The sequence below is a fragment of the Dromaius novaehollandiae genome, chromosome Z (assembly GCF_036370855.1).
Source record: "Dromaius novaehollandiae isolate bDroNov1 chromosome Z, bDroNov1.hap1, whole genome shotgun sequence".
Lineage (NCBI taxonomy): Eukaryota > Metazoa > Chordata > Aves > Casuariiformes > Dromaiidae > Dromaius > Dromaius novaehollandiae.
The window spans coordinates 17,359,384-17,375,508 of record NC_088132.1 but is presented as its reverse complement, the minus strand read 5'-3'; the positions used below and the strand labels follow the sequence as shown (position 1 = coordinate 17,375,508).

Here is a 16,125-nt window from a genome sequence, read left to right as displayed (position 1 = left end):
CAAGGTAGCCACTTGGAAGGAGGCCTCTCACCTGCCGCGGGAAACAGCCACAAGCCTTTGTTCTCCGAGGGGGGCCTGGCTCCTTCCCAGGACCTTCCCAACCGCCTTCCACCGCGGGGTCCCGCCGGGGCAGGCGGCCAGCGCGCCCCACCCTCCCCGGCCGCTTCCCGGGCGGCTGCCCCGGCGCGGCCGTCCCGGTCCCGCGGCGCGGGGTCAGGGCCCAGCGGGGCGGCCCGGCGGGGCGGGCGGGCAGGTGGCGGCGAGGCGGGGCGAGCGCGGCGCCGCCCCCGGGCCCCATTGGCGCCGCCGGCGGGGGCCGCGCCGCGCCGCCCCCCGGGCACAAAGTGGCGGTCCGCGGGCGGCGGCGGCAGCAGCGGCGCTGGCCATGCAGAGCTGCGGGCGATGGTGGGGGCGGCTGGCGGCCCGCGGGGCGGCGCGGCACCTGCGGCCCGCGGCGGCGGCGGCGGCGGCGGGGCAGCGGCGGTGGGGCGGCGGCGGCGAGGCGGCGCGGTGCATCGAGCGGCTCCTGCCGCCGCACGACGACTTCTCCCGGCGGCACATCGGGCCGCGGGACGGCGAGAAGCGGGAGATGCTGCGGGCCGTCGGCGTGCAGGTAGGTGGCGGCGCCGCGGCCCCGCGCCCCGCGCCGGCGGGGCGGCCCCGGCCGGGCCGGGGGTGCTGACGGCGGCGCGGCGGTCGCCTCTTTGCAGAGCGTCGAGGAGCTGATGGATAAGACCATTCCCGCCAGCATCCGCCTCCGGAGGCCGCTGAAGATGGACGACCACGTCTGTAAGTGCCCGCTGCGCCCCGCCGCCGCCCAGCCTCCCGCACAGCCCTGTCCCGCTCGCCCCCTGCCCGCCCTCCCCCGGCTGCTTCCGGCCTCCCAGACCTGGGTGGCACCGAGGCAGGGCAGGGCTCGGGGGGCTTCCCTCCCTCCCGCTCAACGCCCCTTCCGAGGCGCGGGACAAAAAGACCTCCCGTTTGATGTGAAATGACGGGTGAGGTTTAGTGAGGTGGCGGTACCCGTCACCGATCCGCTAATCTTCACCCTCCAAGTACAGCAGTGTGCTTGCTGCGCTGCGTGGTCCCGCGTGTGAAATCGGTAGGAACACTTGTGCGGCAGCCTGGAATTGCCTGGGAACCGTTCTTGAATTCAAGTGCTACAGTGCCTTCGCTTTGTCCCGGGAGTCTGACATGGAGGGAAAGGTGTGGTTAAAAGCCGTCACCGTAGTGCAGACTGTAGCAAATCACCCTTTCAAACGAGTTGCTCTCTTTCATTGGCTCACACAATTTGCATGATTTCTCTGTGAGTTTTTCAACAATAGCACGCGTATTCAAATAATACGCGAAGCCTGCATGCATCTCCATGTAACATGCACTAGAGACAATGGTTAGCATTTTGAATCTCTTTGATTGAGGGAAATGGATGAACAGCAGGAATACAAGACATCTGAGCCAGTCGTAGTGGCACTACAGTAACTCACCAAATTGCTTTAGAAAACTCTGATGTGACATGATGTTTTAGTTATTCACTTTTTTAAAGTTAGGCTTTAATCAGAGCGGAAAACTGCTAGCTGTATGAATTGCAATCTTGATAGCTAACCATGAGCATCATGCTTAGAAAGCCTGCTAGTGTAAGAAACACTTAAAAATGCAGCTAGCCAAGTAGTTCCGCGGAAATGTACAAAGCTTAGTAGCCATTCAGCCACTGGAGACGATTACATCAATATTAACTTTATATTTGTGTTAGGATCGTTTGCCTGTTCTGTTAGCATTTTGATCCCACTTGCTGGGTTTTGCCCTGCTCATCAGCCCATTGTAATGGGAGTGTAAACTTGAGCGCCCGGAGCGTCTGCGGGGTTCCTGGCCATTTCCATCTGGTCGGTCTGAGATGACATCACACAAGAGAGGCAGCCGCCACGATGAGCCGCCGGGAAAACTGCAGCCCGAAAAGGCAGATTCTAGCCAGGAATAATACGATAGTGGTTAAAAGTTTCTGTTTTTAAAACATTTTATCTGTACAATGATTATTTTTTTAGATAAGTTTTTCCATCTTACTAATACGGGGCGTAGGAAGGGTGGGAGAGATGAAATTCAATTCTCCTTTGCACAAGAATAGTGTAAATATTTCTTGATGTATTCAACCATGGGAAATGTGTTTTAATCAGGATATTCCCTGACTCTAAGAGTGATTTTTCTTTTTTTAAACAGGCCCGCAAGGGAAAGAACTTTGTGGGGGGCTATTGTTGTTTGGGGTATATTTAGGTCTGAAAGAGGGGATAATGTAGATTGTTGTTAATAACTACATCTTAAAAATCATTCTAGATGGTTTCTTCATTACATTTTGTATTTAGTATATGAAACTATTGTAACATTGTTCATTATTGAGACTTTGCATGAATGTGATACAGTAGAGTTAGAAAGGTATTAAAATAATCGTGTGTTATTTAAAACTAAGCCAACACTGTCAACCTAAGTCAAAATCTTTATGCATTGTTTTGTGTGTTCACATACTAATTTGCGCAATTATTTTGAGGTAGTCTCACAATTCATTACTATGAATTAGTGATGTTCTGCTGTATGCAAGTTCTCATTGTACAGCAGGACCTCATTAGCTAACAGTGTATGTAGTTCACTGGTATTTACTCCATGTGCTGTGCCGTTCCTTTTCCCTTGTAGTAAACTTGAAAAGAATGTGACTTGATGCAGACTCTTGCGCTGCATGCAGCAGCAAATTTGAAAAATACAGATATTTCCATGAGGTACAGAAAACTTGTCTGTACACTGTTGCTTTTTCTTTTCCCTATACTGTGATGAACTAACTACATTTTGTAATTTAGTGTGTAGATTTTTGCCACTAGTTTTCTACTGTTTTGCTAGAAGAAAACCACACAGACTGTAAAGACCAATTAAAAGCCTCAGCCTAAAGTTGTGCAACTTCACATTGAACATCTTGTACCTAGCACACTGTATTCTGAGTCAAACTTGCTTTCTGCTCAGTGCACTATTAGCTAGAGCACTGTCTTTCTAATCATCAGTGTGGGATTGCTCCATATGTATGGTATATTATTCCCTTATCACATCCTTCATATTAAAGAGAAACAGCAAAATTAGTAAAATGTCATGACAACTGCATTATATTTTAGGTGTGGTCTGTTAACTTTGATGAAGACAGTTTTACTCCCTTGCCCCCAGAACTCAAATATGCAATGAGAGAACAGGGCAAGGCAACTCCAGTTGTGTTCTTCAACTTTATCATTCATGAAGTTCATGATTTCATAAAATGACAAGTTATAATGGCTTAAATAGACACTTCTAATTTTTTTTGTTACTTCAGTTTACAGAATATTTGTGGTGACTCCACTGGTCAGAGTGCAGCTAAGATCAGCTGTGCTTGAGCTGCTTTTTGTTAAGAAATGCAGCTTGCCCTGAAGTCTCATTCAAATCAATGCCTACAATTCAGATTAGACAGTGGCCTGAAAAACTCATGCACCCACCATAAATAATATGTCCGAATGTTAGGTCTCTATAATTAAGTCTCATTTTTTTTAACTTTAAATCTTCAGGCCTTGTCTCAGGTGTGAATGTAAAGTACCATAGCTAAATTCCTAATTAGGAGGAAAAACATTACACAGGAGGAAAATGTCCATTCAGAGTTATATATTTGCATAGTTAATCTATGTAAGTTGCCAGTATTCTTCAGCTTGGGCAAGGTTGTTATGCAAACTGTGTAACAGTACCAACTACAGAGAAGGGGGGGATGTCCCTGGTGGAGACTTTTTGTGTATATCTGTATTTTCAAACTTTGATTAGGTGTGGCAGTAGGAAAGATTGTTTTGCATTACTGCTGGTTCTGTTGGTAATTCTATTGGTAAGAAGTTGTCTAAAAGTTCAAAAATCTGTAAGCTGTATCTATACAACAGCAATAAAATTTCCTCGTGTGGTTGCAGTTTATATTAAAAAGTTGTGTTTAAATGGTCTAACATTAGGAATGATAACACCATTCCTAAATAAAACATCTTATTACAGTAGAAGCACAGGTTTCCTGACATGTTTTGTCTTTGCCAGTCTTTTCAGCACAGCCCTACCTTCAGTGGAAGAATCGGGCTTCGTTACTTACCTGACTGACAGATTGACACAGAAAGCCTGTAGCCTCCACTGGGTGTTTGTTTTGTTTTGCTTATGTATGAATGAAAAAGCTATCCTGGTAAATGCTAAGTTTTGCTGATAAAAGTGCATCTACACTAGAAGTGCTCTTTCAATACTAGAAAGATCTACTAGGTAGATTCTGGTATAGAATTGGTCAGTGATGAAGAAGAGAAATAAAGGAATATAACTTGTGCTAAGAGGTATCTGAAATGAATTGCTTCCTTAGGTATGTAATATGACAGGAGTGTCTTATGCCACTGTCTTGATTAAAAAAAAAAAAAAAGCCATTTTAGAGGTGCTGCTGCCATGGGCCTGTTGACAGTTTGTGTTGTAAAACCACCTGAATGTCCCACTGAAAATCAGTAGGGGGGTAACAGAACGCACTACCTGATTCTGAGAACAGTAAGTTGCAATCCCCTATCTCAGCTAATTCTCGGAGGGAGGCCTTTAAAGTCATCTTTCTTGGTAGATGAAGTTCAGAGGAAAAATGTTATTTTGGGATATCACTTCTTTTCAAATCAGTACTGACAACAAAGGCCAGATGTCTGTTTGATATTTAATTATTAGCAATCAGCTGGTATTGTAGAGCTCTTTTCTCACTGTCACCAGAAGTAAACTTTAACAATCAGCTTTTCTTTAGATACTGAAGGCGCTTTGGCACATATAGTGACTGACCTAGTTGAAGTAAAAGAACAAGCCACCTTATATAAGGGTAATCCTCTTTCTTTTATCCCTGCAAACCTACTGTGTGTATTAGTCATAGCTATCCCTGTAATGCTTCTTGTCATAAATCCATCTTTATTTCCTGGGTGTATTCAATGTTAAAATTCAAAGACTTTATAGATCATGATGCATATTTCTACTTTTTGAATCAGAATTTGAATTAAAAGAATTATTCTACAAACTTTACAATGATTTTCCACAATATTTCAAATTTTACTCTAAAATTTTTGTTTGTAAATGTTGGTTAAGACCTGCATAGGCAACTAATTGGATCTCTAATCTAAACATTTTTAAAATGCACGATTCAGAAGCAGCCATATTCAAAAACAGTTTGTATCTTCAAGTTAATTTTTCTTCTTGTCGTTAAATATCTTCTAACTGCCATTTTGAATTTAAAACAACACTTAAAAGTAATTCTGCGTGAGACCGATGTCAAGGAGTTGGTTTTAAGTAGACTTTAGAGCCGACTTTGTCATTTCAGATTCCTTACCACTGGAGTGCATATTGCACACTTGAGATCCCTACAGCCTGGACAATCACTGTCCTCCAGGGAGCTGCCACAAGTGGCACTGGAATCTGCTGTCCCCCACAGCATTTCACTCTTCAAGGCACTTTTTGGCTGCTGCTCCCCTTTCAGCAGCTGGTAGGCCCTCAGGGTAGGAAGGCGAAGGGTGGGCCAGTTGCTGGCCCTTAGCCCCCCCGTGCCTCTCTCTCCTTGCAGCACCTCAGTGGCCTCTGCTGCCCAGGCGAGCTGGGTAAGTGCTGGGTGTGAGTGAAGGGAGGAGGAGGAGGAGGAGGAGGAGGCGGGGCAGCAGATAGTGTTGGCTTTCAGCCCTTCTCTTGAGGAGCCTCTGGCAGGACTCCTCACATGGAGCAGGCACTTGTCCTGGGCCGTGCTACAGCATTATTACATGTCCAACAGAATTTGACAGCGCTTCAGAGCAGTTTTATGTCTATATAACTTGATTTTCTCCCAGAGACGGAATTGCTGAAGCAAGGGAAATAAATTGGCCCACTTTTTCTGTTTGAAAATCTTGCTTACTTGACCTCAGAAGCTAGATTTCTTAAAGGATTTACCTGATGTGAACAAAATGACATCAGACGAATAGCCTTTTCTCTCTTACATTGCAGGTTTTAAGTTAATCTGCATCTGTTGTCTTGATTTCTCCTTGGGTTGTTCCCCCCCTCCCCCCCATCTTAACTTCTACGGATACCCTACTTCCTTGCAGATATCTCACAGGTTCAAAGCAAATCTTCTATGCTAGCCAGTAAAACACCAGCAGAAATAATAGCATTAACATTTTAGAACTAGGTAATTCCTTCCCTCTTCCTGTTTCTGTGATATATTTTGCCTCTGTTTTACCTGTGGCTCTGTGGGTGTGCGTGTGTATGACTGGCAGTCATGAAGTGTCCTCACTGAACTCCTAGTGAGAGCCTTAGTGGTTTTCTCCACAGTTCTAAGATGACAGTACTGCAGGATCAATGAACTTTATTCTGGGTACTGCCTCTGATCTTATTATCTAGTGCGTTGAGTGTGGGCAATAAAGATAACTGCAGTGACTTAGCTGGCAGTTCTTTTCTTGCTGAATAAGGTTCTTGAAGGATTTGTAGACTATATCCAACAGAATGAATTCAAGATAGACATTTCAACCATGCTTCCTAGAAAACTGGAAACAGACAGCTGACTGTGATGGCCAGTTTCCGAGTGTTTCTTAATAGCATTGATTTTTTTAATCCTTTTTTGTTTCGCCATTTTGTATGTTGCTTCCTTACTTTACCAGCTGGTGGGAAGAACTTAAATCAGTAACCTAGCACAGAGGACTTAAAACAAGCTATTCTTAAACCATATATATTGGAACCTTCCAAAATACACTAGTCTTGTTCATATGTTCTGGCTTAAAAGAAGAATAATCAGGAATTATTTACATGAATACAGTGGGCCCAAGGTGTGTAGGGTCTGTAGCAGAAAGATTCTATGTTTCCAGGCAGTTTTTTTTGATTTGATGGCACTCTTGTCTACCAAAATGGAAATTTAGCAATTTAATTTTGATTTTGAAAAATTATTTTTAAGCATACTGAAGATCAGTCTTGCAGTTATAGCATTCTTCTGTCCTTGTACTGGATGTTCATTTACAAAGTGAACAATGCAGTGTCAGACCCCTTCCACAATTCATGTTATGGGAATCTAGAGTTGAAAACTAGGCTTGCTGGAATGCAGAATATAATCACTGCTACCATGGGGGAAGTGGATCACAAGACAAGATAGGTTGCCGCAGACCTAGTCCGACCTTCTGGGATCAGACGAGGTTGCTCAGGGCTTTAATCAGTTGGCACTTGAAAACTTCCAAGATGGCACAACCCCCCAAGCCCCTGTTCTGCTGCTGGTCTCTCTTTGGTGGGGGAGAGGTTCCTTGTCTCTTGCTCTCACCACCCACCTCTGTGAAAAGCCTGACTGTATCTCCTTGTTACTCTCCATAGGTGCCAGGGGACAGCTAGGGATGGTTTCACAGCCTTATTCAGCTGTGTTTGGGCCCCAATGCATGTGTTAATTTCCTTGACCCTTGTCTGAATTTTGCTTAAGTTCAGAACCTTATCAGTGTAAACCAAACACAGATTTGATTAAAAATTACATCATCTTAAATCTACATGTACTTACATTTGTTCTTAGGGAAGCCAGGCTGGACAGTCACATCATGGGCTATTGACAACAGTTACATGGGTGTGCAGTTCTTTATTGGTTGTAAATATCTTACCAAAATGATGCCTAGTGCTTTGACGAACTCCTTCAAGGCAGTGTTCAGTCTAGGGCAAAGTGGAAGGGCTGTTTACCCCAGATCTCTTTGAAGAGGCATGTCAAATGTAGGAGATGAATATTTGAGACCTGCTGCTGTTGCCTTTGTAGTGACCAAAGGATCAGGGCAAGTGAAGTGAATCAGAAATGGAGGAAGTGTGCCCTCCAGCATTTTGCTATCCTGATTAAAAAACTAGTAATATAACTTTCTTCACAGAAAACTTTTATATAAATGTATATGTATAAAATAAATATATATATAATATATATATTATTTTATATTTATATATATGTTTATAAATATTTATATTTATATAAATATATAATGAATAAATATATATATATTAAAAAATATAATCTGTTTTGGAATCTGTATGTGCAGCTCTTCTCGACGGCATGTAGAAGCTTATTTGGTTCCTGAGCTGCTTACTGTCTCACTAAGTTTTATGCTTTGTTCCTTGAATCTATTTGGGAAAACATGGTGTTATTTCAGAGAGCTCTAACACAAGTTCAGTGTCTTCCTTTGGTAGTTGTTAGCTATATCTGCTGAGAAATGACTCTCAGCTTTCTAGAATAATCATTCAGTCAAGTTAACAAAGGAAACAAATGCTATCTAGCACATTGTACAATATTTTCAGCATGTTTACTACAGAAATCTTGCTCTTAATGCATTTTTTTGTGTGTGGCATTGGGCTAGTGAGTTAAATGCTACCCAACATATACCTTTAACTGAATTTAGAGTTAAATAAACAAATGCACTAGCATTTCCAAAAAATGGTTGAAATTTGATTTGCGTTCTGCAAGAATACAGAACCAAAGCTATGCACAGAAATGCCTTTCATCAAAATATTTGTTTGCTAGTGACAGAGAGGAAGAGGTTTAAAATGTTAAAACTCTCACTAAAAACAAAGTGCATTTGTCTGAAATAAGTCTGTAGGAGTAGCATGGGGGAGTGGGACTGTTTACTACATTTCAGAAACTTTGCCTTGGGTATTGCTGAGTTCAAGTTCAATGAATATATGATCCTTGAGTCCCCAGAAAAAAAAATGTATTCTACTGAAAATAAGAAATTTATTTATACATTGATTTAACAATGATGAGTTTTGAAATCAGAGATGATGATCAATAAATAATAAAGTATATAATGTAAAGTGTTATTATTTATTATGTGGCTGTGGAAGAAATTAATTGAAAACCTGGAGATTTTCAATACGAAATTCATGTTTGTATGTTGAATGTAATAGTAACACTTTGAGTAAGTGGCAGAGGAGAGATGGGTTTTGAAATTAGAGGTAAAGATTGATAAATAATGTCTTTGTTTATGGCTATGGAAGAAATCAGTTCAAAACCTGGAGGTTTTCTACAGAGAATTATTTGCCATCAGGTTCCAGGGCGTTAGACCACTGGGACTGTTTTGATTTGGTCTCTCTTGCTGGAGTGATTTACACAGAGAGACGGATTTTGAAACGTGCAGGGCTCAAGCTATTCTCATTTGCTTGTTTATAGCCTTATATTCCAAAGTCTCCTTTTCAAACCGCAGTGCAAAATGAACAGAACTTAATGCAACTGCTGGAGTACCTAAAATTCCAAGGTCAGATTGAAAAAAAGATCTAAGCACCTAAAGATGCAGATAAGTACATAGGGAATTTTCAGGGATACTTAGAAGGTTAGATGTCCAATTCCCATCCAAATTCATTAGGTTAGGTAGTCCAGTCTCTCTACATAATCTTACAGAACCTACTGACCATCTCTCTGCATCCTCTGGTACTCAGGTATGTTGTAAATCTTTTCCTTTGGCAGATATTGGCTAGCATTATTCATCAACTATTAGAAACAGTTTTGCTGAAGGTGATTTTTGCCGGAAGGCAGAGGATGTTGAGGAATATCTAGAAGCAAGACCAAAAACTAAAGCAGGGGTTGGGGGGGACTTTTGCCTTTCATCTCAACACTTCAGTAGCATTCCATTGTAATCCCTCTTAATTAGACTGACAGACTATTTTAAAAGCTATCATTAAGTGGAATTTCTTCAGCTAGAAATACTGTATTCACACTTTTTTTTTAAGTAACCTGATGAAGCATGTTAAATTTGAGAGGACCTCTTCTGTTTTACCAGCTGTTCAGGGGAAAATGTCACTGGGGTCTGCAGAGAACATGAAGTTCCTGAATTCTAAGAAATTATTCTTGGATACTTGGTGTGAACTCAGTTAGTGCAAGTTCTGCTCTGTTAAACACACTAAATCTTAACTGTGAATGACCAGGACTTCATTCCATGCTGATTCTGCAAGGTTCAGCTAATAAAAAGTCCTAAGATTTGTTTTAATGCATGTACAAGAGAACCACAATGCATGTTGCATTACAAACAGAAGACTGTCATACACCACTTCCCCATAACAGCAACTACTTCTCTTGCTATGGTTTTCATGTTGGTCAGAGTCCTGTGATGATTCAGTTGTTGCACGTTTGATAGAGAGTGACATTTACATTGTTTAGGTTGTGCAATGTTCTATTTAATGTTAAAAAATGAATTACTGCCTAAAATGAAGTATTATGACAGAACTGTCAAATGTGATTACTGTGAAAGAACTGAAAATGAAGCTGTTAACAAATATGTAATTCTCGTTGCATCCAGAAGAGTCACCTCATAGAAATGAGCACCAAAAAAAAAAAGAAAGAAAGAAAAAGAAAAGCCCACAACTTAGATCTGGTAGAAATTAAACTTTCTCAGAACATTTTAGCAAGTTATTTTCCTTTCCTGTTCTTGATTGGTAGCTTTTTCTGATACAGTTTATTTATTCGTTTTTTTTTTAACACAGATACAAGACATTTTAGTTGAAAACTGCTAACATTATATGTAACTAAACTTTTCTGCTATCACTTCTTTTCAATTAGGTGAAAATGAAATCCTTGAAACTCTATACAATATTGCAAGCAAGAACAAGATATGGAGGTCCTATATTGGCATGGGTTATTACAACTGCTCAGTGCCTCAGCCCATTTCACGGAACTTGCTGGAGAACGCAGGATGGTAATGTACAGGATTTCCTTATTAAATGCATATGTATAAATACATGCTTAGATTTCATCTTATGAATGTGCATAGACAGGTATGTCCAGTACCCATTTTTTTGACTAAGGCTTTTGTATGTTTGATACTGAAGTTGTAACTGTAGGAACTACATTGTTTAGAAGTTAGAGAGGGAAAAGTGACTTTAGAAGATGCTTGTTCTATGAAAGGCTTCTGCTTACAACATAGACTTCCATGACTTCTGTTCGCAGCTTGTATTTCTTACGAACTAAAACATGAATGTTTTAGTTTGCTTTAAGGAAGTATTCAGATTTAACTCTAAATAAAAGTAATTGTTTCCTAGATTCTGCCTAAAACTAAAGAGCTCCTTCCTCCACTAGTATGTCCAGTTATGGATAGAGGTATTTAAATACTATGCAATACTCTGATTATGGTTCTGTGATTATGGTTCTCTTAGGAAGAACACAGCGTTGGAAATCTTAAATGCTTTTCCTTTGATTCCTTTGATTTCTTTTCTTCCTTTTTCCTTTTCCTTTTTTTCCTTTTCCTTTTTTTCTTTTTCCTTTTTTCTTTTTCCTTTTTTCTTTTTCCTTTTTCCTTTCTTCCTTTTTCCTTTCTTCCTTTTTCCTTTCTTCCTTTTTTCCTTTCTTCCTTTTTTCCTTTTTTCCCTTTTCCTTTTTTCCCTTTTCCTTTTTTCCCTTTCCCTTTTTTCCCTTTCCCTTTTTTCCTTTTTTCCCTTTTCCCTTTTCCCTTTTCCTTTTTCCTTTTTCCTTTTTCCTTTTTTTCCTTTTTCCTTTTTTCCTTTTTCCTTTTTTTCCTTTTTCCTTTTTTTTTGAGACCAGAGAACTTCAAAAGTTTGAATGTATATCCATAAAGTTTCTCTTTGTTTAAACAAATATCTCAGTCTACCGATTGCCAAGAACAGGTTGATGGTGTGCTTTATAATTAATTTTTGACTAGACTGAGAATATCATACTTTGTTCTCAGAACCCGGATGACAATTCAGTTGTTAGGGATAAGCCAAAAAATAGTCTGTCAGACTTGAATTTTACCATTCTTCTAATGTAAAATAGAAAAATCTTTCAATGCATTTATTTATATATTATGGGCAACATTGTTCTAAATAGTAAAAACCTTTGTCTCTCTAAGAACTTTTCAGGAAAAAGGTTCTAAGGCTTAGTTATAAGTACTCATTTAGCATTGGACGTTACTCTAAACACCTATAACTCAGAGTTAATACATCAGAAAAATGAAAATGAAATTCAGTCCACCAGACTGAATGGCAGTGATACCATACATTGTCTCATTTTGAAGTTCCTGTGTCTTTAGTCAATAAAATCCTTTTTTGCACTATAATTCAATCATAACTGACATCTTTGTTACTAAGTAATTTTCATTTGAATAAAAACAATATTTAGAGATAATAAAAAAATGGTTAATTAAAATTAGTTATTATAAAAAGCCATTGTTAATTAGGTACTATACTTTTATCAGGTTAAGCCAAGTATTACTTGTTTACAAATAGTGACTCACATGTACTTCATGTTGGTCTCTGTATCTGCAGACTTACAAGACTATTTATTATTAGACTTTGTTGTATTTGTGTATCATCAGACTTTTGAACGGACCAAGAAGTTGCACAGATATTTCAAAAAGTTGTTCTTCTTAGATCTGAGGAGTCTATGCAAACAAATATTGCGTTGCTAGAGTCAAAAATAAGAACGGTTCAAGTAAATGAGCTGAAATAAATTGCATGTTCTTAAATACTAAAAAAATATATAGTGTTAGTAAAGCAACTGTGAGAGTTTATTCAAAAAATCTATTCTTGGACTGTCCCATAAAATCAAACTAGAATGCGACAAGCTAAGCTTACAGCAGGTTAAAGTGAGTTGCATTTGCTGGAAAGAGGGAGATAAAAGCAAACTTCTTAACCACACAAACTTTATGGAAGCTATGTCAAAAATACAGCCTCTTCTCACATCCGCTAAGTGTGTATCTTATAAACACTAACCTCTACGCATTGCAGCCTCAGGGGAAACGCTGCAAGTTAAGGTTTATTGTTTCTGCTCAGTTCTGTATCTTTCACATGATTTGTTGTTTCTCATTGCTTGGGCATTCTTTAGAATTGTTCACAGAAGTCTGCGAACACAGAAGTGAAGGACTTTTTAGGACACTCGGGCTTGGTAGGAGGAGGTAGGAAGCAAAGGGGTAGATTTCAGGAAGAAACTGTTTAGCACAAAATGTGTTTTCAGCTGGATGTGGGACTGTTGACCCACACTGCGTTCTTTAGAAGATTTGCCAGAAAAATCTTGCAGGATATTAGATTCTGCTAAGAAAATATTCAACCCTGCCAGAGTTTCAAAGTTTTTTGAAGCATTCAGACAATGGTGTACAAGATCTCTGTTCGCAATAAAAGCTTGAATAGCTTGATTAGTTTGAGATGAAATTGTCTGACCAAAGCTATGTGCTAATTAAGTGCTTGGGAAGTTGGCATTCAAGAATATCTTATACTGGTAGCTTTTGGAAAAGCATAAGCATCGTTTTCTTTTAAGCCTGAAACCCGTTTGAAAATTCTGTGTTCTTGAAAGAAGCTACTTAAAAATACTTTGGGTAGATACTCTTCAGACAATTTCTTTTATCCAGAGAACACTCTGATTCAAAGTTATAAAATTAGCCGCAAGTTTTCCATAGTGACTGTTGCTTGACAATTTTTTTTTTTAATTTGTCAGTGAATTAAATGTTTTTTGTCTGAGTTATTTAGAATTTTTTGTACTTTTGTTTGAAACTGAGATGTCTTCCATAAGCATGCCATTTCATAAGACTATTCAGCTTTCAAACCGATGGGTAAGTTTCAGGATAAGCTTTATGACAACTCTTCAAAGATGCATAAAGTGCCAAGTGACGTGCCTGGAACTCTACAAACAGCAAGGCACTGGGGAATTTTACAGGCCAGGTGGAATTGCTTGAAGGCCACCAGTTGCACAGCTTTGCTGTACTATCTTTCTGCACTACAATATTTATATATTGCATATTTATATTAAATACAGATGGTTGGGGGGGGAGTGGAGGGAGGAGTTCAATCTTGGCCTTCCTGATGAAATCCAGTCCTTAAAATTCAAAAAAGTCTGATAATTTAGAAAATTCATGTACTGGGGTTCTCAGTTTTCCAGTGTTTTAAGATGAATAAATTATCTTTTTTTTCAGTGGCTTATGTATATCTGTTTCAAATTATGCTAGTGGTCTGTCCTTACTTTAAGATCATTTTATCTTACTGTCTGTCAGATCTCAAAAAGAATGCTCTATATCACTGGAAATTCAAATCAATTCTAGCTGTGTTACTGCATGAGATTAGTCTTGCTGATACCTAAAACTGCAGGAACTTAACTTACAAAATGTTAAAAATAGAAAGTTGGTCCTTAATTGCAAATACATTAACTTTCTCAGGACTCAAACGAACTATGGAAAAAACTACTGATGAAGATATTCTGGTGAACTGTTTTACTAGAACTTAATATATAGTAAGAAATAAATTAAACTTAGTCTTGGACTTATTGACTACATAGCTACAAAAACTAATCAAGAAGTAGTTCACTGAATACTCCTTGATGATGGAGTTTTCTGTATCTTTTCTGTGATCTACCATTTCACTGTCATTTTCCCCAAGAGCCTGTTTTTAGTCAAAGTAACAGCAAGAGCTGGCTTTAGTATAAAGAAACTGTAATTGCTAATTCTGCAGTTAATGTATAGTCTGTTTGTTTCTTTGTTAAATGTAAAACTATTCCAGCTTCGAAATAACGAAGACTTCTGTTCCTTTCTCAGCCAGGTCTTTTGATCAGCGAACTAGTCTTTGGCTGAAAGCATGTGTTTCCTAGATACTGCTTGCTTTGATGCCAGTCTGTTGATCCCAGTCTCTGGGGCCTCCCAGGATATATAATATTACTTCAGAGTCTTTTAAAACATTCATCAGTATCTTAAAGTTTGTGCTCATGCAAATACTTTTGAGAGTAGGATGATGTAAAGGGCAGAAAACTAAACTAAAGCAAAGAACTTTTAAAAGCTGCAAAAACTAAAGCCACTCACCCCCGGACTTCTGAAAGGCCTGGCACTGACTCAAGAAAGACTCCTTTAGTTTCTCTTGGAAGGTTTCTTCTATATCGTGACCAATCTGCCATAACTAACGTGGGAATGCTTGTAGATATACCTCTGAGCAGAAAAGATACTGATGGAAAAATGATTATTTTCCACCAGTTTAATTGAACAAGAGGCCGTTTGTATTCTTTGTCACTATAGTAATTCTTCCTTTTTTAAATTCAAATACTGCCGTTGCTGGACTTGAATTAAACACAAAATAACCACTTGAACAAGCATAAGTAGAATAGATGTTTTTTTTTGAATGGGAGCCATTTCATATGCTCTTTAGAGATTTGATTTGTTGAAGTTTACTTTAGAAAGTCATTTTACAAATAATACAGAAATAATGGTTAGAAAAATTCAGGCCGAAGGCCAAGTGTAGACTAAAGACAGCTGTTTTATTTGAGGAAGTGGTTGAGAACTAGAATTATTACAAAAGGATTTAGATGCTTAGACAGTGTCAAACCACTTCTGAAGAAAAAATATATATTTAAGCAAATGTTTTTTTGATTTAAAAGGTGTCCTCACCATGTGCTGTAGAACACTTAAGCTTCATGCATGAAAATTTGCACTAGTGTTGGATGGAGTCATTACTATTAACCACATCTTAAGAAGGGTGCTTTATCTTTGAAAACAAAATAAAGAATTTGCACAATATGAATAGATGGAGCTTTAAAGTCTTCTAGCAAAATTTACACTGAAGTTTAATGTAAGGTGTTGCTTCTCTACTACTAGGTGTAACTTCTCCACTACTGATTTTTTCCCTTTGTCCTTTCTCATTTTGCACCAGTCCCTAATTAGTAAGGGTTTAGTAACACAATGTCTTTGCTGAAATGAAAAATACAGCCTGTATATGCAACCTTAATTAATATCTCATTTCTAGTAACTGATTATTCTGTCAAATATTAACCAATGTCCCTTAAAAATCTGTCTTGTTCACCTCCTATCAACTTTATATCGGGCTTGAGCTTCCAAGTACTTCCGTCTCTCTTGAAAGATGATACCTTCACTCATGCATCGTAAAAGGCCCTTTCAAAAGTCTGGAGCTTATCAGCATCCTTTCAGTAAGGAAGCTGAAAAACGGAGGCTATGCCTGTTCCTACTCATTACTTGTTTCTGCAGTCTACTCTGGATTCAAACTGGCATAAAATCTGGCCTATTTCACCCTGAAATCCAGGAGCCCAGCATTTTGGAAGTGAAAAGAGAGTCTAATCTCTATTTTTGCCTTTCATCTCTGGGCTCCTGGCCTTCTCTCAGTGTGCTGTGCAGCTCTATTTATTTACTTATTTATTTATTTATTTACTTA

At 39.4% G+C, this 16,125-nt stretch overlaps 1 protein-coding gene across 1 annotated transcript in view; it reads left to right on the top strand.

Moving 5' to 3' along the window:
* The first annotated feature begins 360 nt into the window (after positions 1–360).
* Positions 361–16,125, top strand: part of GLDC (glycine decarboxylase) — a 41,552-nt gene continuing 25,787 nt past the window's right edge. Inside the window, exons 1-3 of the mRNA XM_064501262.1 lie at positions 361–613; positions 711–789; positions 10,553–10,688. Coding sequence (XP_064357332.1) covers positions 386–613; positions 711–789; positions 10,553–10,688 — 443 coding nt within the window. The 5' untranslated portion in view covers positions 361–385. The remainder of the gene's footprint in view (positions 614–710; positions 790–10,552; positions 10,689–16,125) is intronic.